At 40.1% G+C, this 26999-nt stretch overlaps 2 protein-coding genes across 3 annotated transcripts in view; both read left to right on the top strand.

The window, feature by feature from the left end:
- exo1 (exonuclease 1) overlaps positions 1–6488 on the top strand; it is an 18414-nt gene extending 11926 nt beyond the window's left edge. Inside the window, 5 exon segments of the mRNA XM_037783002.1 lie at positions 735–921; positions 1925–2480; positions 2629–2718; positions 4412–4608; positions 6237–6488. Coding sequence (XP_037638930.1) covers positions 735–921; positions 1925–2480; positions 2629–2718; positions 4412–4608; positions 6237–6348 — 1142 coding nt within the window. The 3' untranslated portion in view covers positions 6349–6488.
- si:ch211-125o16.4 (neuroblast differentiation-associated protein AHNAK) lies at positions 3273–26999 on the top strand. Of its 2 annotated transcripts, XM_037782999.1 has the most exons (5): positions 18087–18244; positions 20407–20494; positions 20649–20769; positions 20910–21085; positions 21602–26999. In XM_037782999.1, the coding sequence occupies exons 2-5, from the start codon at positions 20492–20494 to the stop codon at positions 25295–25297; spliced, it is 3996 nt and encodes a 1331-aa protein (XP_037638927.1). In that variant the 5' UTR covers positions 18087–18244; positions 20407–20491; the 3' UTR covers positions 25298–26999. The 2 variants fall into 2 exon arrangements, with proteins under 2 accessions (XP_037638928.1, XP_037638927.1); XM_037783000.1 differs by lacking the exons at positions 18087–18244; positions 20407–20494; positions 20649–20769; positions 20910–21085 and adding exons at positions 3273–3278; positions 10965–10966 and having other exon boundaries at positions 21620–26999.

The following is a 26999-nucleotide window of genomic DNA, read 5'->3' as shown; positions in this document are numbered from 1 at the left end:
TCTATGGTTTGGTTTTGTCAGTTGTGCATGATCAGGGCTAGAGCTTTCATGCTGTCTTGTGTAGGGCTGGAGACAGTTTGGGAAATTTAGGGCCATAGTGACAGTGTTGATTGTCTGGGGTGCACGTGTTAGAATCGTAGCTTCCCCTGCTAGGATGAAGGAACGTTTCTTCTTTGGGACTCATTCTTAATATCTGGGTAGCGGCAGACCATTAAATTAGTAAATCCCTGGACTCGAGTGGGTCGCTGTTTGTGCAGTTGCTTTTTTGTGGTTTTTAGTTTATAAACTGTAACCCTCTGTAAAGAACTGCATAAAGACTAGGGCTAAGATGAATACGTTTCTGATTAGGTAGTTAGCGGGAAGGGGCTCTAATTTGGATTGCACCTCGGGGATCAAGATCGTCCTGTTCTGAAAACTTAAAATGTAAACTTTTTGTACTTTTGTATAGTTGTACAAAAGAGCAACTTTTGAAGCTCATTTAGCATTAATATTATATACAGCTCTAGAGAGGGCCATTCACGTTTTCATGTCGGCCGCTGTAGCTTTTTTTTTTCACACCCTTGGCACACGGAGAGGTTGCAATTATTAACCATTATCTGCAAGTACTCTAATTGTTCCTTTAAGGCAACTGAATCACTGTGGCAGCAACATACTAGGTAGGAAATGAAAAATAAAGGCAGCAGTGTATAGCCTATTATAACATCTGGACTGTACTTGTCTTTTTCCTTCCACAGACTCTCGTGTATCAGACCAGGATGTGCTGCAGCAGTACTCGTCTCCCAGTCACAAGCGATCCAGGTCGGAACGCCATCCAGACAAGCCCACATTAAACAGTCAGCCCCGGCCACGCAACCGCTTCGCCACCCTGCTGCAGAGGAGGAACCAGGAAGCTGTGGAGGATGGCCAGGCCACATGCAGCAGGTGACATCACAGGGCTTCAACCACATCTAATCATCATCTCCTTATTAGAACCGTTATTGACTAATCTAGAGACACTTTACTTTTTCTTTGATTATTTAAATTAGCTCTATTTAGAACACATGGTTTCATGAATTAGTCTAGCTGGAGACAAAGTGGTAAATAATTGATCACAGTGATTACTTGTTTGACTCGGGAAGAAAAATACACTGGCCTGACATTGAATTTGGAAATTCTAAAAGCTGTTTTAATTCCCCAAAAATCTGAATCATCATCTGACATTTGGAGAATGGTCATAACTCTGTTAGGGCTGCTCGATTATAGTAAAAATAATAATCACGATTATTTAACACGATTGCTCATTGACTTTGGAAACATCATTTAGAGAGACAGATGGAATAACGGGTTTATACCTTCTCCTCCTGGCTCTGCGTTTTGCGCCGGCCCAACATCCCCCTTCATCTCTGCCTCAGTTCCCCCCAGAATTTGGTGCTTCGTTTCGGGTTTTAGGGTTGATCTGGAGAGCATGATCAGCTGCTTGCGAAGGTAAACAATAACCGGCCTCGGGTTAGATGATTGGACGAATATATCGGCTATTGGCTGAGTGCATCGGCGGGTGTGTTTTTTTTGGGTGATGTTTGTTATTTTATTTTGCTAATTTAATGGTCTGCCTCTGCTTCTGCTCAGCGGGCAGATGGAGAGAGACAGTGGGGGGAAAACAACATGTAGAGCCAGCATATCTTCGTCTCTAACTCCGTGAAATAAGGATTTATTTCGACCAAACCAGGAAAGACTGGCCAATATGATTTTGGTGAGTTTTATTTAGTTTCTGTCCAGTTTGAATAAACGGTCGCCAGTCGTTGGGCCGACGGGGAACCCCGATAATATCCATCTTCAGTGATGAAGTTAGTAATATGACAGAACGTTACACGAGCTGCTGCAACAGACTGCCATCTTGTAACACTATATATTGTCCTGATGTGGTTGTGTTTATTCCCACATGTAGATTCTTCAGCAGTTCCAGCCCAGCAGCCAGTCTGAGCACTAAGGAGGCTGCTCGGGAGGATTTACCTCAGGATGCGGAGCCCGGAGCTGCGAGTCTCACTCTGGACGATTCTCCCAGCACCCAAAACAATGACGGCGAAGGACCCGACATTCCATCCGTGGACACCCCCAGCCCGCCTCCGTCCCCTAGCACCACATCTCCCAGTTCTGCCAGTCAGGGCCTCAGGCTGTTTCACTGGGCAGGCAACTCCCCTACGACTGAACAATCGAGAACGGCTACGTCCACTTCAGGCCTGAGCGCCCTGCAGCAGTTTCAGTATAAGAAGGAGAGTTGTTCCTCATCGTCAAAGACCTGCAGACCCCCTGGAGACATGTCACCCCCATGTCAGTCATCCACTGATGGAAAGCCAGGGGAAAAAGATGATGTCCCAGATTCCCCTCCCTCCCAGGACAGCGCCTACTTCTCCTCCCAGTCCCAGCCTTACCACACTTCCTGCCACAAAGAGGAAGTCCTCACCTACAGCTTCCCCTCCTCCTACCAGGAGGATGTTGCATCTGTACGTTCATAGAAAATATCCCTTGTGTTTGCTCAGCCTTCACACACGTCATCATCACATATATTAATGGCTCATGAGTGGGTGTGCAGAAGGCTGCTTTTGGTAGCATGGTTTTGTGTTCTTACGTGTCTCTCATGTGTTTCCTCAGGAAATGAATTCAAGCAAAGATTCTGAACCAGAGCAGAGTCCCACACACTCAACAGAAGGAGATAAGAAACCTGGCACGCTGAGATCTAAGGTGGGTTGGTGGTTGAATCTTAGTTTTAATTCTTTTATGTTTCAGTGGAGGAGGCTTGTGTCTCAGCCTGCCTTTATACAGCTGTAAACCCGTAATGAATTTCATTAGCAGAGCGTTTAATGTCCCTTGACAGCATGGGATATGTGCTGATAATGAGGTTTTTCTGCCCTGACAAGCAAATAAACTGTAAAATATGACCGTCCAATTCATTTTAACCAGCGAAGCATGTCATTCATTACGCTGTAAAAAAAAAACAAAGATTGATTGATATGTGTAAGTTCAAGAAGAATCTCCGCAGCTTTAACCGGCATGTAACTAAAGAGAAGAAGTCCTTTAACCGTTAAAGGCTGCTCTTATACAGGACTGTAACCTCTGGAAAAAGTACATTGTGATTTCTCAATATACAGTATTTCAGTAAAGCTATGTACATTGTACATACAGCTGTAGTGCACATATTCTGTGATCGTAGAACCATGTCATCTTGCATATGAAATCCTTTGCGCTCAAAAAGCAGCCTACTGAGCTTTGGACAAGGCCCCTAAAATTACACGTGTTCTCTTGTAATCTGAAAGGTTGTTGCTCTTCATGATGAAGTTTAAAAGAATAGTTCCACATAGGGATGTTAATAATTAACCGTTTAACCGACATTAAGCATTTTAACCGATTAACGCTATCGGTTTAAAACGGTCAATATGAACAATTAATTGGAGCGGCTCGTCACTTTAAGGAGAAAAGCTGGTCCACCTTAACATCTCACCTTAAGAGGCAGAGCCGGAGTTGCAGGATACAGGAAGTTGGCTCCGGTCTCTCCGGCTCGCTTGAGCGGAGCGGAGGAGTTGTAGCATTTATTCACCGACAAATAAACTGTACACACACCGCTACACCTACGTTCACAGTATATAATGCCACCACCAACACACACACGGTCTGTCGAACACTCGCTAAAGTTACGCAGACCCTACGTGTGCGGCGGCGGCGGCGAGCACGAAGCCTCCGGCAATGCTAGAGCTGCTAATGTATCACAAATTTGACATAGCACAGTAAAACAATGACTATGTTTAAATGCACATTAGTATTCCACTATTATCCGCTATTTGATATGACTATATTACAAATTTGTTACGGGTCATGTAAACAGCATATTCTATTTGGATATTCTGAATTAGGCGTTATTCCAAATGGGATATGCCGATATTATTCAGGTTTTAGGAGCATTTTTTTTAATAGCACATTCACAATATACGTCTCAATCAGGGTTTTTTACGGCAGTTTGTGACACACGGCCTATTGCCTGTTTACGGCCAGCTCTGTGCGTTGAACGCAAAACAACCAGCCGACAGTTTTCAGAGATGCATGGTGAAAATAAAAGAAGGAGAAACACACCAACTGTTAAACATTATGAAAGAGTTGGATATGAACAAGTTTTTGGATATGTGCAAATATCACAACGCTGACCTTTTCAAGAAGGTGGTTGATGGGATGAAAGAGGGAGGCTGCGTTCTGTGCACAGCTGCATGTAAACAGGAATATCAGTGGAATATTCATGTTCATTAGCCATGTAAACAGCTTAGTAGGAATATCGTCTTTTTCGGAATAAGGGCAGAATATTTTGTGCACGTAAACGTAGTCAGTGAGTGTATTTTCCTCTGTTTTAATCCGGTCTCCCACACATCTTTCATCTTTCTCTCTCCAGGTTTCAGGTCTGTCGAAGCCGAAGTCCAGCAGCCAGTGTCGAGCAGCAAAGCTGCCATCATTGGGCCCCGCCAGGGCCAGCGGGCTGAGGAAAAAGTCTGCGGGTTCTGCGAAGAAAACCTCTACCTCCAATACTGAGAACAACCCCGGTGTCCAGGCCACCATCAGCAGCCTTTGGAAGAGCTTCAGCTTCAAAAAGTAATAGAGAAATACTCAAGTTACTTAGTCAATTAATATTAGTATGTGACTGAGAAAGTATTTCATTATTATTCTGATCACTTTAAATAGTAAACATCATAGAACATTATGGAAGAGATTCATCTGATTGCATACCATGGACGTATCAGTCAGTGGATGAGGCTTCTAAACATATCAGTCATATAATATATAATCTGAAAGCTCTTTTTGTGCTCTTTATGCTGGGCACATCAGATTAATATGAAGTTAGTTATAAGGGCATTTGCAGTGGCATTCAGAATTTGCCCCATTGCAGCATAAGAGGTCAAAGGTCAAATTCTCTTGACCTCAGTGTCATGACAATGTGACCGATGGATAGATTATAGTCTAAGCTTTACAATGATGGTTTCCCTCTTTTATACTGGATCTATGTGTAAAATGGCAAAAAAAAGATGGAAAAACTTTAATGGTGGAGGGATGAAAAAAGGAGTGATAGCACATAGCATTGCAGCAATGGTAGCTTTCTATCGTGCATTTTCCAACACTAGGGATGTAGACCTTTAAAAAAAAATCACCATGACACACGGTCCCTCCAAAGTGGCACGACGGCTACATTTTGGGGGTCAGGCTCATGGACCAGGAGGGTGATCCAGGCACTCCAAAATCTTAGAACAAGTAACAACAAGGAAGGAAATATGAATTAGCCTTTATTATAATAATAATAATTTATTTTAAAATATTATAGTGGCTAAATCATTAAAATAGCCAACATGTTTAAACCACTGTGGGTGTTGGTCAAGTTTACCAATGCTTCATAGAGACATTAATAGACCATTACTACAAACATATTTGGGTTGTCAGAAAACCCACTGGCAGCATGACACTTTGCTTTTTCCTTTCCTCATAAATCTTTAGTCCAATTGATCGTTTGACCTCTGACCTACAGGAAAAGAGCTGCAGAGCATCTAGACCAAAAATCCATTTATTAACAACGTATTAACATTTATAATTAAAGATGACTTGCTGACTTTTTGCTGTTGACTTATTAGACCAATGACTTTTTCACATTTCACTCAATGGTTTATTAGAACATGAGACCCTTGTAACCCTTTATCAATGACTTGACTTTTCATATCCTGGCAACTCAAAAGTTGTTCTACTTAATGGCATATAACTTTTTTTTCTTTTTTTTTAAACATTAGTAGATTATTTATCAACCATTTAAAAAGTCGCTATTTACTCCTTTTATGAAGGTTCCAAGTGGTACCGATAAATCTTAATTTCTGCTTTCCCTCAAAATGTCCCATTTGTGTTGTGATCTGAGCAACGTGGGCTTTTTGCTGCTCGCAGTAATATTGAGTTGGAAAAAATCTGTTAAGGTCAGTTTTCAAGATAATTACCAAATGTATTTTTGCACCTTGTTCAACCTGTTCATCAAAGTAGAATGTTTTTGAGCACCAACTGAAGCAGAAAACAGATTGTTCACATTGTTTAAAAAAAAAAATGTGACAGTTTTAGGCCGTAGACTCACTCCAACCTCAATATAGAAAGTAATGTAGACAATCTGGCATTGTTGCATCATGGCTGTGATTCCTGAAAACTTCAATCAGTGTCAAACAGCTCTAAAACCGCCCTCTTGTGTTTTTCAGAGATTCCCAGAAGATGAGTTTCTGTAAGAAAGGAGAGCCCATGTCTCCCGTCAAAGACAACCTGCCGGCCAGCTCACCTCCGACGGACATGAACTTAATCACCAGCTTCTGAGGGATGCTTTGAATGTTTCACGCGGTGCTGAACGCCGCTCTGCGTGGGACTGAAGCTTTTAATCATACCATGTATGATCATGATTTCTCATTTTTCTTAATGTATAGTTTTTTTAAATAAAACCTTTTGATGCAAATGTACGTGTGGTGTTGAGTTTCCTGCCTAAGTCGTATGATGTGGGATTGCGTCACGTCTTCTTGATGTTGTCTGTCGCTTCGACACAGCATTCTAAGAATGTGTCACCTAGTAAAAATGCACAATGCATACTTGAGTGTTTACTTGAAACTGCCCTACCCACATGCAAGCTGAGGAATGTGGCGAAGAGACTGCTGGCTTCCTATGACTTCAGAACAGAGTCGAATGTCTTCACCTGCCAGCATGAACACGCACATGCACGCACGCTTCTCAGCAGAGATATAGCAATATCATTTACATGGGCACGCACATGAGTCCGCCTTCACATGTAAGGTCACTTCCAGGCACACGTATATGTGCATGCGATATATTTTTCCTTCTGTCAGAATCCATCTCTTCTCAAAAACATCCTCCATATTCCTTATTTTGTGAGTTCCCCTTTTCCATAACTTGTACTTCTTGAATCAAACTTTTCCATTTGATCAAATCTGGGGTTTTATTTTATTTTCACCCTTTTGTTATTTGCTTCAGTGCTGTGATTCTGAGTATTCTAAATAAGTGATGTTCATCTTTACCTAGACCAATTGGAGGTTTTCCTCGACTATGATATGCTCTGCTTTTGAATACAGAGGGTTTTTTTTTTTTAAAATGTCTTATAAACTTAAAAACTTCTGACCAAAACAAATTCAATAGACTGCATGTGTAGAAAATGTGTAAATTATATGCATTGCTTTCACCACAGTTTCTCCAGCGCTGGGAGCATTACTTGGATTTTTTCATGTTTTATTTAAACAGTTAACTGTTTAATTATAAGTTTTGTCGGTTTCATTTCCCAACATGAAGGTCTACATGTAGTTTAGAATCCTCCGGCACACTGCCAGGAATACAATTCTGGGGAGAAATGTTTTAAAAAGAGAAAATGATTCAAACATACCACCCAAAAATGGTACCTATGGCCCTACTTGGAGGTATCCTGACCACCAAGTGATGATGATGTAAGCCTACTGCTAATTGGAAAAGTACAATGTTGGTTTATTTTACCATTGTCCTTAAAGGAAGCGTCGGTAATATTGGATAAACTAGCAAAGAGTACACTAGATTTAAAAAAAAAAAAAAAATGCTCCAACCTAAAAACCCAGCCCGGTGTAGCCAACTCTTCTAAATTGAAAGTAGCTAACAGCACCAGTTCCAAAAGTCCCTAAAGCTAGAGAGAACGTCACCAAGTCGGCAACACTGACAACAGCAACAACAACTTTCTATATACTGTATATATAAGAGGGAAATTTGAGGATTTGGTGGCGCTAACGTATACAAAAAGAGGAGCGACACCTGAGCTTTGTCTTCAATGTCGGTAATGATTGCAGTGGTGTAGAGGTGTTGTCAAAGAAGACGGATGTGTGAGTTTTATTACATTAGTCATTCCACGGTGTCGCTGTGGGGCAGAATACCTGAGCTAATCCAGATACCAGGCATGCTTCAGTCAACCAGCTTGATTTATTGCACAAGGGCCAGTGGCCTCACTGACTGCCTTGTAGCCTTGACACGTGTATTTCCTAGTTAGGACACCAATCTACAGCACAACACTTTCTAAGAACAGGTGAGGATGAATGCAATGGCAGCATATTTAAGGCGGTCATCTTAATGTCATCTTGGAAAACAATTTGTATAGAAAGCGCCGGATGCCTCAAGTATGAAAAATGATAATCGAGAACATTAAACACTATTTTAGTCGAGACTGAGTTAAACAATTACAGTTAAAAAAAAACCTTTGATACAATTATTTTTGCAAGATGGTGCTTGCTGTGCTCCACCTGGAACTGTTGGGCTACAATTAAAAGAGGAGTGAACATCGTTGCTCTATTTGTGAATGAAAGGTGATAAGTTTATAGGTGGACTGCAGGTGTAGAATCCAAATGGGAACATGCAGAAGTTAGGTCACGTATTACTGCTACACACAGATGTTATTACACAGGATCCTCTATGACAGGGGTCTGCAACCTGCGGCTCCGGAGCCACATGCAGCTCTTTAGCTCCTTTCCAGTGGCTCCCTATGGATTTTTTAAAAAACTTAATGGAAATGAATAACTGTTTTTTTGCTTACATTTTCAATTCTATTTATCATTGTTGTAGGTCTACGGTACGACGGAGTATTAGGGCCACATTGAGGAAAAAAAAAAATCGGAGATTTCGAGAATAAAGTCATAATATTACAAGAATAAAGTCATAATATTATAAAGTAATCATTTTACGTGTTATTTTCTTTTTTTCTCGTAAAGTTATGACTTTTTTCTCGTAATATTACGACTTTTTTTCTCATAATATTATGACTTTATTCCCTCAATGTGGCCCTAATACTCCGTAGTACATTTGTACTTTGGCCCTCACTGCATTAGACTTATATACTATATACTTAGACTATAAACTGTGTTACCTTCATCACAATGCTCAAATGTTTTGCGGCTCCAGACAGATTTATTATTTTGAACTCGGATCAACATCGGCCGGGCCTTCGATTCATGGAGGGACCTTGGTTTTGTAACATTACTGCCAAGCACGTGAAATATATAGTGGTATTGTGGTTTCAACCGGCTTATGTTGCTAACGCTAATCAACATGATGCCTGTCAATCACGTTCAGTCTTGCTTGTGTCGGTAGTGCGAGCATGAGCAACTGACTGTCGTTGACTTAATAGACACAGGAGTCACTGTTAACAAGCAATTTCTGATTCTTACATTATATTCCTTTTAAAGTAGACTGATTATTAGTAATTATTTCAGGTTCCAGGGTTAGTTCCCTTAACATTTCCTGCTTTATGCCCGTGCGGATGTGATGAAGATGGATTTATCATCATCCACTTTCTTGAGGAATGCGTGTGGAAGTAAAGTGTCTGCTGTGTGAATGTTTGAAAGGCCTATTGTACTGAATCACACTGAGCGGATGAAATTCGTCACTGTAGAGGTTATCAGTATCCAACAGTGTTTAGTGAGTTTAGACACTAAGAAGTCTGTTCTTAATGCGTCTCTGCTCTGCACAACAGTGTGGTCGGAATGCAGTTTCACAGCATTCCACTTTGAACACATGACATGAGATTGTATCTTGCCTGATTGTCTGATTGACTCTTTTTTTTTGTTACAACAATACCTAAGTCAACTAATCCAAAATCAATCATTTACAAATAAGTGCATCATTATGTAACGTTTACTGGCTGACAGGTGGACATTTTTAACCATATGATGATTGTAAAGTTTGAATTGTTTGGCTGAAAACTGATTATGACTCAATTCAGGAAGCACAGTACTGTTGAAATCTATTTATTTCCATGTGAGGGCTGCAGAGTTGGTGACGGCAGGCTCCGGTGATAACACAGGTCCGTCTAAAGGCCCAGACGCACCAAACCGACAACAAAGACCTAGTGGCGATGAAGGCCGACTGTTGCGTCGCCTCACGTCATCTGTGTCTCGGCCAAAAAGTCGCATTTGAACACACAGCAAAGACTACAGCCGATGACTAGTTAGCACGCACTTTCTAAACAAAAACTACAAAACTTGGCCGACAGACGCTCACCGACGGCCTCAAGCGTCAGCTTGGTGTGTCCGGGCCTTAAACCCTACTTTAAAGTTCCACTTTGGGACTTGATATACTTGGTTTACATGTTTGCATTTGCATGATGTCTAACCCCACACTAGACCTGTTTAGGGAAAGGCTCCAATGATAAGGACTAAGTGGTTGGTTTGGCAAATGTATGTCACTTTAAGACAGGGGTGTCCAATTTGATGTCAAGTGGGCCGGACCAATAAAACCACTGCAGCCTATAAATAACAACACCTCCAAATGTACCCTTCCTGTTAGAGTTAAGAAGTGCAAGTACATTCTGAAAACGTTCACAGTTAATGAAAATCCATTTACAAAACAGATGATGAACAACCTGAGATGTCCCGCCGATCTCTCGGCTACGACTAAAAACAGACTGCTGTTTCCTCAAACCGTCCAACAATTCATTTATCTTCCTTGTTCTCAGTTTTCCTGGCAAGTTCTTGTATTTTCCGCCATAATGAGTCCAATAGTGGCGCCGAATATTATATTTTTTGAGCGTTGAAATGTGCTGTGAACACACCGAGCACACTGGCTTCCCATTTAACTCTGTGAGGAAATAGGAACCAGTCCATTTTTCTTTCGAAAAACTGACACTGTTTCCACTTTTCTCCTTTTTGACAAAGACATTTTCCACCGGCAGCCCCTGCATGAACAGTAGCTTGTGTCATGTAGCCTAGCCTGTACGTACAGTAAGCACGTGGGATCTATAATAGTGCATCCAGCATACGGCCTGCTACTCTTATCAGGACAGCGGGACCCCCAAATAGGAACAGCAGTGCATTTTATTGAAAAATTAGAATTAATAACTTCTCTGCAATTTTTGCACTTTGCAAACTCATCCAGTGGGCCGGATTGGACCCTTTGGCGGGCCGGCTCTGGCCCCCGAGCCGTATGTTTGACGCCCCTGCTTTATGACATCTTACAATATAGTCGTGAATTATTATTATTATCATGACATTGACAATGTCAGTGACTTGTGAGTAGTTCCACTTGACGGACTGCTTTATTTGAATCAAGACTTGAAGAGGTAAAACTATGTTGTTTTGGCACCATAAGAAAGTAAAAAAAAAAAAAACACCACTCAGAAATCAAACAATATGTCTCTAAATGTTTTAATTACTTGATTTTTTTTTATGTTTTATTAATTCTGTTCAATTGTACTTACAGTATATTGTATTTGCTAACATGAAGCTAAGAATAAATGTTGTTTCAAAGCCTTCTCCACACTTCCAAGAATAAAAAATAACTCTTCCAGGTAATATAATGACCCTATAGCTTTATGTTATGGACAACAGTTTTTAATGATTTCAACTTTGTTCCTGAGAAATCATGTTTTGATGATGGACGTCTCTAAATACTATAATACCTATAAGCCTTGGCAGCCGTTTGCTGTTAAAACACGGCATGAATCAGAGCGATAGTTAATTGAAAAAGCTTTGTCATTACAGTTGAGAACAAAACACAGTAGTTGCGGAATCCGCCCACAGTTGACACACATACACAGCCACCCACTAACCTACCCACCCCTCAAGCAAGCTGCAGCTGACAAGACGCTGCTGCTGCTGCTCAGTGCTGATAAATGAAGAATTTTGCTTTGAACTGGAAAGAAGGCCAGCTATGAGGGGAATGCTGTTCACTGGCTGGACAACAAGTCTACAACAAGCTGGTTAGTTTGACTCATGCAAACACGACATCTGTGCTGTTGTAACAGTATAGAGGAGGTGTGTGTGTGTCAGTGTGTTTATGAGTGCATCTTTGTTTTACAGACCCCAGCTCCACAGGTATTCATTAAAAGGCACAAGTTTGGACCTGAAGCTGAGGCAGTGAGTGAAACATGAATCAAGGAGCCATGTTTTTTTTTTTTTTTCTTTCCCCTCTGATTCTAGAAAAAGCAGCCGTCGGCTAACAGACGTGTACGAACAAAGTCACCATAAACCCCTCACTCACAACTTACTGTAACTTTTTTTACTGTACTTTTACTCCACATAATGAGGTAAAAGCACTGATCATGTCGAGTGGACCCTGTCAGTGCTATATTGTTAGATATTATTGATTTTTTCTTTTCCTTCTGATACATTTAAAAGCAGCATTTTAATGTTATGGCTGGTTGAGATGGAGATAATTCTACTTATTTTTTGGTAGTTTAGTCAATGGCAATGCATCGTATTTTTTAAAATGTATCAAATAACTTGTGTGTAAAAATCTTAAAGGCCCTGCACATAATGCACCCACGCAGGTGATTTCACTTACGTATGTTGCCTAATTAGTGCTGTGCTTGATTGATATCTCTCTCACCCTTCTGTTGAGTTTTGTACTTGCTGGCAGGGGCAACTTATCCTGTTATTGTTAGTAGCGCTCCACCTGACTGACTTGCAGCATCGCCCTGTCAGGGATTCTTTCACAACAATGACCGGCTCGCTGTACATTATCCCTTACGTAAAACATCTGTAAATGAATTCAGTTAAAAGGTAACTTTGGTATTTTTCAACCAGGGCCCTATTTTCCCATGTTTTTGTGTCTAAGTGACTAATGAGGACAACTCAACGAAAAGTCTGAATGGAGCGCCATTTTCCGCGGTGGTCCACGGGTGAAAGTTATTCGATGCCATGGGGGGTTTCAGATATTGAGCGACCTATATTGGGCCCCGTAGAGGACTGCCAAATTCGGCCTGTTTTTCCCTTACCACACTATGGTCGGGTAAGAGGTGCTAAATTCAATATTCAGAGCATCAATATATCATCAACATCTATTGTCTATATAAAGATATTGAAGAGTAATGTCTACCTGAGCAGAGAATGAAGTCATTGTGAGAAGGGGGTTAAAATATGAAAATAACATTTTATATCATGCAGATTAATTATAAGTACAAAGTGGGAATGGATGTATTATGAGTTGAGGGCATTGGCCCCAGATATTTGTGCTACACTCCTGTGTGTGGCTGCAATTCATCACAAATTAGACAAAAACTCATATTTGTAGTTATTTTATAAAAAATTAGAGCCATCCCATTTTGTATTGCAGGATACCACTTTGATTATCTCAGAGTCCTGGACATCTTGAAGCTTCCACAGAGATTTTTAGTTTTTATCCTGGGGCTGGTATGTGTCACGTACATAGTTCCTACTAACAATCAGTCCTGACAATCTGCATGTTGAGCAGTGATGTAGTGGTGGTACATTCCTCCCATCTGAACAAAAGTCATCTGCCAGGTGAACTGGTAGGACAGAAACTGAACCCACAAACTGCTCAAATTCATTTACTTATCAAAGCTCACATGGTCATACAAATGCAAATAGCATTCCTACAAAGCTCCATCCTCACACCCGTACAGCTGCAACCAGTGGAGGGGGGGACAAGGATGAGGCTGAGTATCGTCCTTAAAACAGATTCTGCTTAAGTAATGGGTTCTGAATGACTTTGGTTGAGTTCAGTGGGTGGACCTCCTACCAGTTTTTCGGAATGCCAATTAATTAATAAGTAAATAATTATAATCAATTAATTAAAAGTAGTTGAGCTGTGGTAAAAATATCAGGGCTTCCTCTTTGTTGCTTTTCCATTAGAGGTAGATTCTGAAACTGTGAGGAAAAACTAAAATACTTCTGGCCATAGTTAGCTTTATTTATGGGCATTTTGTGGATTTACAAAACCATGATCAAACAGCAACCACAACATGGTGATTCTGCTCGAGGTGTAACTTACACTATCAGAGCCTCCGTACAAGTTTAGGTCCTAAATTATTAGCCTCACATATACTGTAGGTAAATCTCAAAAAGGCCAAAAAAAAAAAAAAAAAAGATTCCCCAGGAGGATGTACTGCATGCAAATGCTTCCCATTTTTAAAAAGGGTCAATCCACCATTGTTTCACATAAAGGTTAGTTGAGTCTCATCAGGAGTTCCATTCAGCCTGTGAAAACAATTGTATAATATCTCATGTGGATCTGGAGGAGCCTAAGAGAAGCTATTGGTTTCATTGTGGGAAATGTAGGTTGACCCCAGCCCGGTCTCACTGATTCGTTTAAGCCATGGATGTATAAAGAGAACTGGATACAGCGTTGGAGGCGGGGTCCCGTTCATTCCTATGAAAGTTGCTCAGTGGCGCTATTAGTGCATTTTACAACTTTTAAAACCTAATGATTTAAATAAGGACTATTAGAGTGTTCGTACTGCGGAGTTGATTCACCTAAAAAAAAATTGTCCGCTGAGTTACAGACGTCTCTTTCCCAATGTAAGTCTATGGGAAAAAGTCTTTTTGGGCCCAATGGCATCACGTGACTGACATGGAAGTTGCAATAGTGCCGTTTGGCCACTACGAAAATGGGCATCAATGACCGGCACTCTTCCTGTGGGTTTGGTTGAAGCTGAATAGCCAATCAGAGGGATTTCTTTCGCCGATGGGAGCAGCCGCCAATTCAACACGCTGAATCGGTCGAACAAACTCGAGCAGACTAGAACCTATGGTGCAGGACACACCGAAAAAAATGAGGCAGACGGACGCTCACCGACGGCCCCAAACTGTCGGCTTAGTGTGTCGGGGCCTCTAAACCAAACTAGAGGAGCTGTAGCTGTGATTAGAACTGAAGTTCTTTTCCATGAGGCAGTTACATTATTTTGTCTCCCCACTGTGTTATTAGTGTTCTGTGACTCCGACCGTATGTGAAAGATGGTTGTTATAAACATCCTTCATTTAGGAAGTCATTGTGCGAGTAAAGGCGCTTAACTCGCTCCTCTCCTAGTTTCTATTGCTCATCGTTTAGCTATTGTCTTAAACTGACAACACCCTTCTCAATTTCTTCTGTGCACATTGTATTACACGTTGATTGGGTTGGGTAGTGACTCATGCCGCATTGCTTAAATATGTATCTTAGTAAGGAGAAAATGGAAGCAATAAAATCTTCTCTAGTATTTATTTCACTACCATCATATTGTATTCCATTAGACTGCCCTACTTTGTAAATTCTTGTTGATTACATGAAACTGAAACGCTGTTGAAACACGGACCACACAAATTAGACCAAAGAAATCCAAATCAGATTATTTACGTAAAGGTCTTCAGTGTGTAGGATTTAGGGGGATACCCCTAAATCCTACTCACCGATCCTTTAAATAAAGTAGCAACAGTACAAAATACATTACTGTGAAAATACAGTAGTCTTACGCAAAGTACATTATAATCAGCCAAGTGTATTTAAAGTATCAAAGTAAAGGTATTAATTATGAATAATGCAAGTATCATTTCATGTAATTGTTGTGTGCAGGTGGAGCTCTGTAAAACAATAGGTTGTATAATACCATATATGGTCATTATATTAAAATCTTCATTTGCAAAATAGGAGAGATAAGAAAAGGAAAAATCAAACAATAGAAGACATTGATACCCAACTCATGTCTTTGTACTTGAGGCCGCGGGGCTACGGACATTTTAGATGCCCCTTCCCTCCCTTCACAACGAACCCCCTGTCAGTGGACAGCGACAAATATCAAACGTGCCCTCCTCATCAGTAAACAGAATATGACACTCGTCATAATGAGACAATATCACCTGCTGATCTAGTGAAATGACTTTGAACATCACTAAATTTGGAAATTTCACTATATAAGAATTCAGGTTCTAAAGAATGTGACCTTTTCTCTAACCATGAGAGTTTACGATGCTCACTGTCTGTGTTCATTGTTATTGGGCAATGTAAGACTAGTCTTGCTAGTCTGGGTAATTTGCAGTTTCCCCAGTACACTTTTCGATGCAGAAGACCATACAAGTGGCTTGAACTTAAAGATTTAAGTACTTGTCCCAGAATGTGTGCTGGAACATAGGGAAGGCATTTTCTTGCCATGGAGATGCCATTTTCCATTTTCCTACTAATCGTGTCAATGTGTTCTACCCATGAAAATGGACTATCTCTTATTAATCACAGAAATGTAACCGTATCCACCTGTGTAGGTTCACCATCCAAGTAGAGATTCAGTGTGGGCATAGATGACAGTTTATGACTAAATCCCAGAGTAATGGATTTGCTTTTTGAGATGTTTGTGTTGTGTTCTGCATGAAAGATATCTCCTCATAAATGAGATGGCACTTGGTCTGAATCCATAGTATTTTAGTTTACCAATTAAAGATCATGACTTTCTGTTGCCAATAGGTGGCGCTATGACTATGAGTCAATATTGCCATGTATATGTCCTCAGGCCTGGACTGCTATAAAGTAGGTCAAGTTTGGGGCAGATTGGACCAAGTACAGTCAAGTTACAACAGTTTGTCGTTTAATGGCGAATCATGCAAATTCTCCGCCACGCCATGTCAAAGTCGTTTCAGAAAAACCTCAAGATTTGAACAGCTTTTCATCACAAAGGTGTTAAGATTGTACTGACCAAATCTGAAGTTGATCGGGTTAAATCTGTAAGAGGAGTTCGTTAAAGTACAGTGCCTGGAAATGGTAAAAAAAAAACAACTAAAATTCAAAAATGGCCGTCTTCCTGTTGGGTTCACGGTATACCTCCAAGAGGCTTTTTTGTACGTCTCAACATGCTAGATATACCTACCAAATTTCATACATCTAGGTGAAACACGTCGCTGGGGCTACTCAATAGGGGGCGCTATCGAGCCAATTTGCCACCCGCATACGCAGAATCCATAAAACATATGAATTTTCACCACTTCATGTGCAAAGTGTCATTAGTTTTTGAGCACGTTTAGTGATAAATGTGATTTATTTGCATAATAATAATAACAAACATAGCGATTTCAATAGGGCCTCGCCGACCCCTGGTCGGTGCCGTAATAATAATAATAATATAAGTAAAATAATACTTCCTGTTACTATGGTATGAAATCATGTCTGCTTTTACTGTTGTTACATGCTAGTGTGATAATGAGTGTTGAATGATTTGCAAAGTCTTCACACACAACAATGGGAGCTTATTGCAGACAGGAAGCTCTGCAACTTGACTTTCATCACGTACAAAAATGAATCTAAACTACAGCAGCTTGGAATAATGAAAATATTATTTACATTGCTAAAAAGTAAGTTATTGTAATGGTAAAATCATGCAAAAAACACTGTTACAATCCTTTAACTACTACAGAACCCGGGAGGAGCCATAGAGAGAAAAAAAAATATGTAAATCAAGGCCGTGGTTCACGATTTATTCATTTGTGCGCATGAGATTGTAATTCCTCAATTTAATAAAATTTTCTCCCATGTTTTGGTAAATTTGTCGAGATAAGTGTATATACAGAGAGCCAACACGACAGACCAGCCTCACTCCTCATTTACATCCACCAGTAACCATGAAGTTTTCCAATTGACCAAAATATATAAAATATATATATATATAAAGTCAATTGCATCCTCCAAGTCAGTGAAGATAAGCTCTCAATATACTCATTCATTGCCTTTTTACTAACAATAATCCCTTTTGCAAAGCAAATGTTGTCAACATGTGTTGAAGTAAAGCTTCTTGAAAGAAGTCTCTAACTATCTACAACCAAATGCCTTCAGCAGGTGGCAGCTGGAATTTATGACTTGGCCTTGTCAACTGCCAAAATTATTTAATTATTAAATTCGTGCCCACAAATTAATCCAAACATGGGAGCGATTTAATCAAACTGAGGTAGCGAATTAAAACTGATATAGCCTATATATTTTTTTCCCTCTATGGCCACTCCCAGCCCCCCGTGAACTACTCAGAAGAAATGTTTAAATAACCCCAAATTCAAAATGTCAGCTGTCAAAATGGATGAAGTTAGCGAGCGAAGTGTTTGTGTGTGTGACACAGTGTTGCCACATGTTTTTTCTTTGTAAACCTGGTTAGTCCTGTTAAGAAGGAGTGGTGTGTTTCTCTCTGCTATGTCTTTCTCTCCTGTGTTTTCTAGTCAGGTTTCGGCTGCCAAAAGGCCTGCGAGATGCTCTCTGTGACATAGTTTGAATTTGAGGCGTGTGTGTATGTGTGCGTGTGTGTGTGGGGGTGTGTGTGTGTGTGTGTGTTGTAAGGGGGAAAGGGGGTATTAGGAGAGGCGGTACTGACCTAACCTGTTCTGCTGGCTTGCTTTGAGCTTATAGGCATTTAACTGGCAGATCCAACCCATCCTGCCTGACAGAGCAGCAGTGATACACTGAGGAGACATCGCTCCCTGGGCTTTCTTTAAGGAGACGTCTGTAGCAGCATACGGTGAGTCCACAAATATGTTGTCTCTTTTTTGGTTGATGTGAGACTCCATGATGAGATTATTTGGGAGGACAATTGCTAAAATTAGGTCTTAAAAAGCAAGTTGTTAGTGACTTTAAAAAAATAAAATGTATACACAGAGAGCTTGTGCATTATGAATTTTAATTTAAAATATATTTTTGATACATAGACAGGTGTTCTAGCTCTCTTCTTCAGATCATCGATGTTGTGTGGATCAAGGAAGAAAACTGTAACTTTATGACTTGCAAATATTTGGTGCGAGGATACACACTGGGTTTAAAGAAATCTTAAAGTAGTAAAGGTGTCAGTTCTAGATCCATATTCTTGGCATATAACCTTATATAATTTTGTTTTTAAAATAAAAAAAACTTTAAAAGACGAGGATTTTAAATGGTGTTTTGATACGTCACGGCCCGGTTGCAAAGTCAAGGTCTTTGGAAATGTGTTGCAGTTACTGGCATTAACAACAAGTGAGGATTCAAAATAAGTTGATCAAATTAAAGAATAAACAGTAAATAAAATTATTTATTCAGTATTGCTAATAAATCTGTCAGTGTGACTTGCTTTTTGTCCTGGCTGGGACATACTAAACTCTGCAGTCATCTGACTCACACCCTGCTGTTAGTCAATGTGGTTGGCATCAGTGTCGATGTTGCAACCCTCCTCACAGGATACACCTGTTAAGCACACGTTTGACAAAGTATGCATAGAGCCTGAAGCCACTATGCACTTATGTCATTTGTTAATAATTCTATTTCCTGTTTCTTTGGAAATCTGTGCAGGAAAGGAAATTCAGCGATTCTTAGGGGTGAGGTGATATAATACCCATAGTCCCCTGATGTGTGCCTATTTTGAGCCCTGATTCTATATATCCTTAGAAAAAATGCATTATGTATACCTGTCAACACGTTACTAATTACTTTACATGTTGTTAATGTAGCTTGGGAACCTGATTAGCTTTTGAAGGAGCGTCTGTTGTTGCATTAACACTGTTGGGTGTTGACCGATTAACAGATTTTTGTTGGAGCATTATTGGACAGTTTGGATCTTAGTGGAAGAAAACATCCTTGATTCCCTTCTTCTTTTTTTGGAGGACTTGTTTCACAGCCCATGTATTACTAAACCTAAAGACTGATCTGACGTTATTTATGCGACCATGCTGCAAGTGACTTACATCAGCATTTTACATGTGAAGATGTTGGGGTGTGGTTGAAGGGAGGGCTGTGTATGTGCACCGAGCGGTGTGGCATGTCAGTCAGAATGCATCCAAACCAACTGGTTTTAGATGCATACATTCCACTGAACAAAACCTGGCAGAGGCTTTGGATTCCTCAAGCGTGAGGCGATACGGTGTGTGGGCGTTGTTGTTGTTTCTCTGACAGTCAGGGTCAGAAAATGAAAGAGCCGCTAAAGACGGGCGAAAAAACTCTGTGCACAGGCAGGGATCTATGGGTAGAGGGATGAACTGACCCGTACTGAGAGCTACAGACAGCTGATGAAAATAATTTCTAGAATCTATAATGAAGATCTTCAGCTAGTGCTATATTCATACTACAACTTTTGATGGTTTGCACTATTGTCATCTTCAAAATCAACCTTCATGTTATGTGTTCATCTGGGGTCAAATATCATTTTAGGTTAGCTTGTACAAGTATACTGTAGGTTACATTGACATGAAAACAAGCCATAAATCAAATCAAACAGTATTAAGCAATTTGGTTAAATGTCTGTTTAGGTTTAAACCTAATATACATAGCGACACATGCAAGGTACCTGTCCTTTGGCAGTACTACTTCTCAAATCCGTTTAACCGTAGCCCATCACCATTCCACATTCACTTCTATTATATTCACAGTGTGCATTTTTTTAACCAATTACATACTGGAAACCTAAACAGGGGCTTTATTAATAACATGAAAACCACGTTGCTGGCTGTATTCTTGGTAAGGAATCTAAATAGAAGAAGGAAAGGCTTTTCATGAACAATGATGATGAATTTCAATTTTGGTTACATGATCATTTGTTAAAATCCTTCTCTGCATCTTCATCTTCCATAAGGCACATAGCATAGTAATGTCACAGATAATATGTAATAATAATGTCACAAATTATAACTGAAATTACTTTTCTCTGGTGTTTCACAGATAACTTCGCTGTGTTTTGGAGTGTCCATGGTTGTATTTCGGTATAAATTCAGTGATATGTGGATGTAAATACAACTAAGAAATTATGGTAAGTAAAAACCAACATAAAACATCTAAATATGATATATGATAGAAATTATCTTCATGACAAACTGTCTTTATCCTGATCCTATCTTTAGCTTGAAAAATTGAAAAATGGTGCCTGTCTCATCTTGTGTACTGTAAACCACTTTTAAACATAGAGCGGGGACAGCAAGAGTACAAGTTTCTCAGAAAACCTGGTCCTAGACGACTCTGCGAAAGGAGTCGTCATTACCGGAATCACAGATGACACAGTCGCTGCAAAAAGCGGACTACAAGCAGGTGAGAGATAAACTGAATATTGCAATTCATATATTATTCTTGCTGCAGTTTTGCAAATCCAGCCAGTGTCTATAGATAAGGGACTTAAGGAAAAGATAGAAACAATGCTGGTTTTGATGAGTTGTTTCTACGTGTTCCAGGCGATGAGATTGTTGCAGCCACCATACACCTAGACCACCTCAGCAAAAATGAAGTGCTGAACATCCTGAAGGTCCTGGAGCCATATGATAACAACATGAAGGTTCTGACAAAGAAGCAGCTGAACGCCAGTGCTGGCCTTGACTCCTTGGGATTAGGTCTCAAAGATCCGGCAACGGTAAACATCACAAGGATTGGTTCACCCAAATTAAAAAAGAAACACTTACTTCTAGTCGTGGGATTTCAAAAGTAGTTGCAATAAGTAATGAATAGTATGCCCTAAACTTGGGCATATACTGTAGAACCAAAACTATCTGCTTGGCTATATACCACAAGCGGTAAGCTAGAAAATATGTTTTTTTTTGTAATTTGCATGAGGGAACCCAGTCTGATGTGAGCAGACTGTTGTATGGCCTATAAGCTAGCATTATTCTAGTCAAAGTCATCCTCCACTGATATGATGTTAGTTTCTCCTCTGCAATTCAAAAGTCCCATAACAAATGCTTCCTTTACACATTTTATTAATTAATGAATTATATTGGAATAAATTGTATTAATAGTAACAGCAGCTGTCCGACACAGTGTCAATAATAACTGAGTAGTATAAACTTAACTGAGCTCATAACTGATTAATGACACAAGAGCTGCTTTAATCGATGTTAACCTACTTCATCTATCACTCCATTGTCAACAGATGCTCAACCTAAAGAAGGATCTGTCAATGGATGCATCAGCTGAGGCACCAGTTTTGTCCCTTGATGGCCTGAGTGGAAACCTAAATGCTGCACAGGGGTTGGGGGGTGAAATAGGTGGTCCCATTCTCAATGGAGACCTTCCCAGTCTCAGTCTAGACAAGCCCTCAGCTAATGCTGGTTCCAAGTTCTCAATGCCCTCCCTAGGACTGACTGGACCAGATATAAAAGGAGATCTAGATGGCACCTTCAAAGCACCTGATGTCAGTGTCTCAACTCCCAAACTCAACACCCCGAGTGCCTCACTCGACATTGAGAAACCAGGAATCAAGACAGGCAACCTGAAACACAAGGCCCCAAAATTTGTGATGCCACACTTCAATCTGCCTCATATAAAAACACCACAAAAAGAAATTGACATTTCTGGTAATCTAAGTGCCCCTTCTGTCGGTGGGAATCTAGGGACACCAGACCTCAATCTGTCTGCCCCAAAATTAGATCTTCAAAGTCCAAATTTGGACCTAAATGGGCCAAAAATGGATCTGAATGGTCCTGACATAAATGTAGGAACACCAAATTCTGATATCGAGGGAGGCAAAATCAAATGGCCCCCATTTAAAAAGATGGATTGGAAATTGAAAGGTCCAAAAGTTAAAGGACCAGATACCGATTTAAATGCTGACCTCTCTGCACCTGATTTCAGCCTCACCACACCAAAGATTGACGGGGATCTAAGTGCACCAGATGTTGACATTAACCTTCCCAAATCTGACATCAAAAGCCCTGATCTAGATGTTCAAACCCCAAATCTTGACATTGATGCCCCATCTGGTAAATTCAACTGGCTTCATCATAAATGGAAGAAACCCAAATTTCATGGCCCAAAAGCTGATCTGGACTTAGATGCAAACCTGAACACACCATATGTTGATCCCTCTCTTCCAAAAGTGGGGGGTGAAATAAATGCCCCAGATTTTGACATTAATTTGCCGAAAGCTGAACTTAAAGGCCCTGATCTAGACATGCAAACCCCAAATATTGACATTGATGCCCCATCTGGTAAAATCAACTGGCCTCATCATAAATGGAAGAAGCCCAAACTTCACGGCCCAAATGCAGACTTAGGCATAGATGGAGACCTAAACACACCCAATTTAAATGTCTCAACTCCAACAATTGAGGGTGGCATTGATGTACCGAAAGCTGACCTTAATGGCCCCAATGTAGATTGCCAGGCCCCAGATCTTGACATTGATGGGCCATCAGGGAAAATTAACTGGCCTCATCGGAAGTGGAAGAAACCCAAACTTCATGGCCCCAAGACTGATATGGACCTTAATGCAGATCTGAGTACACCAGATGTTGATCTCTCCATTCCAAAAATTGACGGTGAGATTAGCACACCAGATGTTGATCTGAATTTACCCCAAGCTGATGTTGATGTTAAAGCACCAGAGGCTGGCAAAATCAGGTTCCCAACACTCAAAAAGCCCAAGTTCCTGCTGCCAAAGGTGAAAGGCCCAGATGTTGACCTTGATGCTGATGTAAAAGCACCTGATCTCAGTCTGTTTCCTCAAGCATCACTTGATGGACCTGATATTGATCTGAATTTACCCAAAGCTGATGTTAAAGCACCGAATGTAGACATTGAGGCTCAATCTGGGAAGTTCAAATGGCCTACTCTTAGAAAGCGGTCAGTCACAATTCCTAAGGTTAATGGTCCCGATGCAGATCTAGATGCTGATCTTTCAGCCCCTAACTTGAGTCTCACTGCTCCAAAGATTGATGGTGAGCTAAATGCAGCAGATGTAAATCTAAATTTACCAAAAGCTGACCTGGAAAACATAAATGCTCCAGATGTTGATGGAAAATTTAAATGGTTCAACTTCAAGAAACCCAAATTTGGCACACTAAGGGGTCCTAAGGGTGACATTGATGCCGATTTAAAAGCACCAGACATTAATGCCAGTCTTGACCTACCGAAAGGTGATGTGGATGCACCTAATGTAGACCTAAAAGCATCAGATCTCGCTTTTTCTTCACCAAAAATTGGTCTTGATGCACCAGATCTTGACATTAATTTACCAAGAACTGATCTGAAAGGTCCTGAAGTAGACCTTCAAACTCCAGAGGTTGATGCCTCAGCTGGAAAATTCAAGCTACCCAAAATAAATTTCCCAAAGTTTGGCTTATCGGGGCCGAAGGTAAACGGACCTGATCACAGTGTTGATGCTGACGGTGTCTCTTTTCCTGATTTAAATCTTAAATTACCAACAGCTGATGCCAAAGCACCTAACCTTAATCTGTCTGCCCCCACTATTGAAGGAGATCTCAGTACTCCAGATGTAGATCTGGATGCTGATCTTAAGACAGATATTGACCTTCCAACCCCCAAAACAAATATCAGTGTACCAGACTTCAGTCTTTCTACCCCACAGACTAAGGTTCCACATGTGAACCTTAATTTGCCCAAAGCTGCTGTAAAGGGACCCAGTCTGGCTCCACCAAAGCCAGCCCTCCAGGTACCTGATCTCAACTTGAAAGCACCAGATCTCAGCCTGTCTTCACCAAATATTGATGGAAACCTCTCAGCACCAAACATAGACGCCAGGTTTCCAAAAACTGAACTGGAAGCTCCAAGAATGGATCTCAACCTGCCCAACGGAACTGATGCACAGTTAAAAACACCTGATCTAGATTTTGATTCACATCTGGGTGACTTTAATTTGCCTCATTTCAAGCTTCCAAAACTTGGTCTTTCAAGTCCTGACGTAGAAATTCCCAGTCTTCATCCTTCAGTGGAGGCTGGAGTCGAGGCACCAAAGGTCAACATAGACGCTGCTATGGGAGATACCAAAGGACTCGACGCTCCAAATGTAGATGCCAATCTTGAAAAGTCCAAATTGTCAAATTTGAAGTTTCCAAAGTTGAACTTCCTAGGGAATAAAACAAAAGCAGCAGAGGTTAATACAAGTGCAGATCTTGAATTCTCACCTGATGTGAAGGTCAAAGTTCCCAGTGTTGAAGGAGAGATCAGTTCACCTGATGTAAGTGTTTCTGCTCCCAAAGTGCAGACAAGCCTCAACACACCTGAACTGGATCTCACAACTGAAGCAGGTGCTGAAGTTAAAGGTTCCCCAAAAAGTAAGCTAAGATGGCCCTTCAAATGGGGATTAAAGTCTGGTTCAGGGACTGATGAAGAGGAAAGTGGTGGTGACTCTGAAACTGATGTGTCTAATGCGGATTTGGAGGTTCCTGTATTCAAAATCCACAGACTGCCAAGGAACAGCATTGATGGCCTTATAGGAATTGGCGATACCTTAAGCTTACCAAAACTTGACACAGACGAAAAGGATTATGTCTTCAGCAAAGGAATCCGCTTGCCAATAGTAAACGCAACATCAAAAGCAGGGGAAAAGATTGACATTATGGAGAGATTGAAAATGGCAAAGGAAAAAGTACCATCAGCTAACGCCTCACCGACCGAAGGGAAAACAGATATCGATCTGAACCTCGCCTCCCCGAGTCTTGATGTCGGTGCCTCTTCAGAAGCAGACTCTTCTTTGGTGAGAGGAGGTACTTTCAAGGTAGACAAGCCAGAGTCTGTCGTGAGCCTGGTAGCCCCAGAAATTTCGGCATCAGATGAAAATGACAAGTTGTCACTGAGTCTCTCCAATATGCTTGGCCTTAATATCTAGGATTCTGATGCTGACTGATTCCTGTCAAGTAAAGCTAACCTGATAAGTAAAGCTTCAGTCCAGAATTATTGTAAATACATGTAACTTAACCAATTCTTTGTCTTAGTTTGTGACCATAAAGACAGATGTTTACTATTTGAGTCACACTTGCCACAGTTTTCTGTAGATAATGCCAGCTACTAGTGACGTGTGGGGCAGCATTTTTTAATACCCACCCGACCCTTTATGATAGCCGATCCGCACCGTCCGACCTGCAAAAATATGCATTAATCAACCATCCTAACCCGAGCTGACTATTGCACACAATGTTTCTATGAGTTATTAATAACTTACCTGGAGCACTGCTCATTCACTTTTTTGACCCGCCCAAACCCGTGATATTTTCTAGTAAGTTTGGCCCAAACCCACTAATCCGCGGGTTGTGGGTCGACCCGCACATCACTACCAGCTACAGTATCCTTCTTGTGTAATAACTTAAGGTAGCCTAGTGAAGAAACTTGTTTTTATAAACTATGTGTATATTTCTGTTATTTATATAAGCTTTTGTTTTCTAAACATTGTTGATTTGAAAGGATGTTACTTATTACATAACTGCCTCAGTATTGCACGTGATCACATTGAGCTGTTTAAGTGTCTGAGAAGTGCATTACTTTACCTTAAAATCTTTACATGATAAGAGAATAGTGTGTGAGTGTATTTGTTATTTTTTTCTTCAATAAGGAACGTTGTCGCTTCAATATGCTTGTGATTCTTTACCCTTTATTTTACAAATCTGTATTTACACAATAAGTTCCTATGAAGCTCCCTTGGGGGGAAAAAAACAAACGTAATTTGGTACTAATTATAGGACAAATAAGAATTTCCTTGAAATAAAAGCTTAAGTTAAACACAAACAAATATGAAATCATTATTGGAAACTACTCAATATAAGATGAATTGTACGCTAGTCTATTTAACAAATTTTATATCTACTGTTTGCTGAATAAAATTCTCTGTAGGATGCAATAGCAATTAATTGTAATTAACCAACTGGAAGTGCACCAACTGAACACTGTCTTTATTTTCCCTATAATTAGTACCTAATTACATAGTTCTTTCCAGGAAATTAAGGAGCTGTAATAATATTCAGTGTTGCTGATAAATAAGATAAACAAAGATCAAATTATAATTCCTCATTAAAAACAAAAAGGCTTTTGTACTGTGTATGTATATAACATTGAAGTCCATATTGCATCTTTGTTTTTCTTTAAAAAAAAAAAAATGACTAAAGCTTTACAGTGTTTGACATGTTTATTTCATACTGAGAAAAAAGTACAATAATAAAATAATAAAATTCAGTTGTTTCTTCAAACATAAAAAACTGAATGACAAATAACATTGATGTGAGCGTTACAAGTTTTAACTGTAGTTTTGTTTTTTTCCAATTTAACAAATTAGATTTTTTGATTTTGTAGAATATTTTGTGTGCTTATACCAAATTAAGGAGATATCTATGAAATAATTATTATAGTTGTGAGAAATATATAAAAAATAAGAGTTAATTTGTTCTGATATTGTCTACATTCCACTGCCTGAGACACAGCCAATGTGATGATTACTTAAAGGTTGTGACATACATCCTGTTAACAGGGTGTGTATGTTGTGTGAGTGTTATTTCAAAAAATAAAACAAAATATTTAATAAAAAAATAAATACTCTGCCA

This window comes from Sebastes umbrosus, chromosome 10, assembly GCF_015220745.1.
Source record: "Sebastes umbrosus isolate fSebUmb1 chromosome 10, fSebUmb1.pri, whole genome shotgun sequence".
NCBI classification, from domain to species: domain Eukaryota; kingdom Metazoa; phylum Chordata; class Actinopteri; order Perciformes; family Sebastidae; genus Sebastes; species Sebastes umbrosus.
The sequence above is the reverse complement of the archived record's forward strand: the minus strand, read 5'-3'. Positions and strand labels throughout refer to the sequence as shown.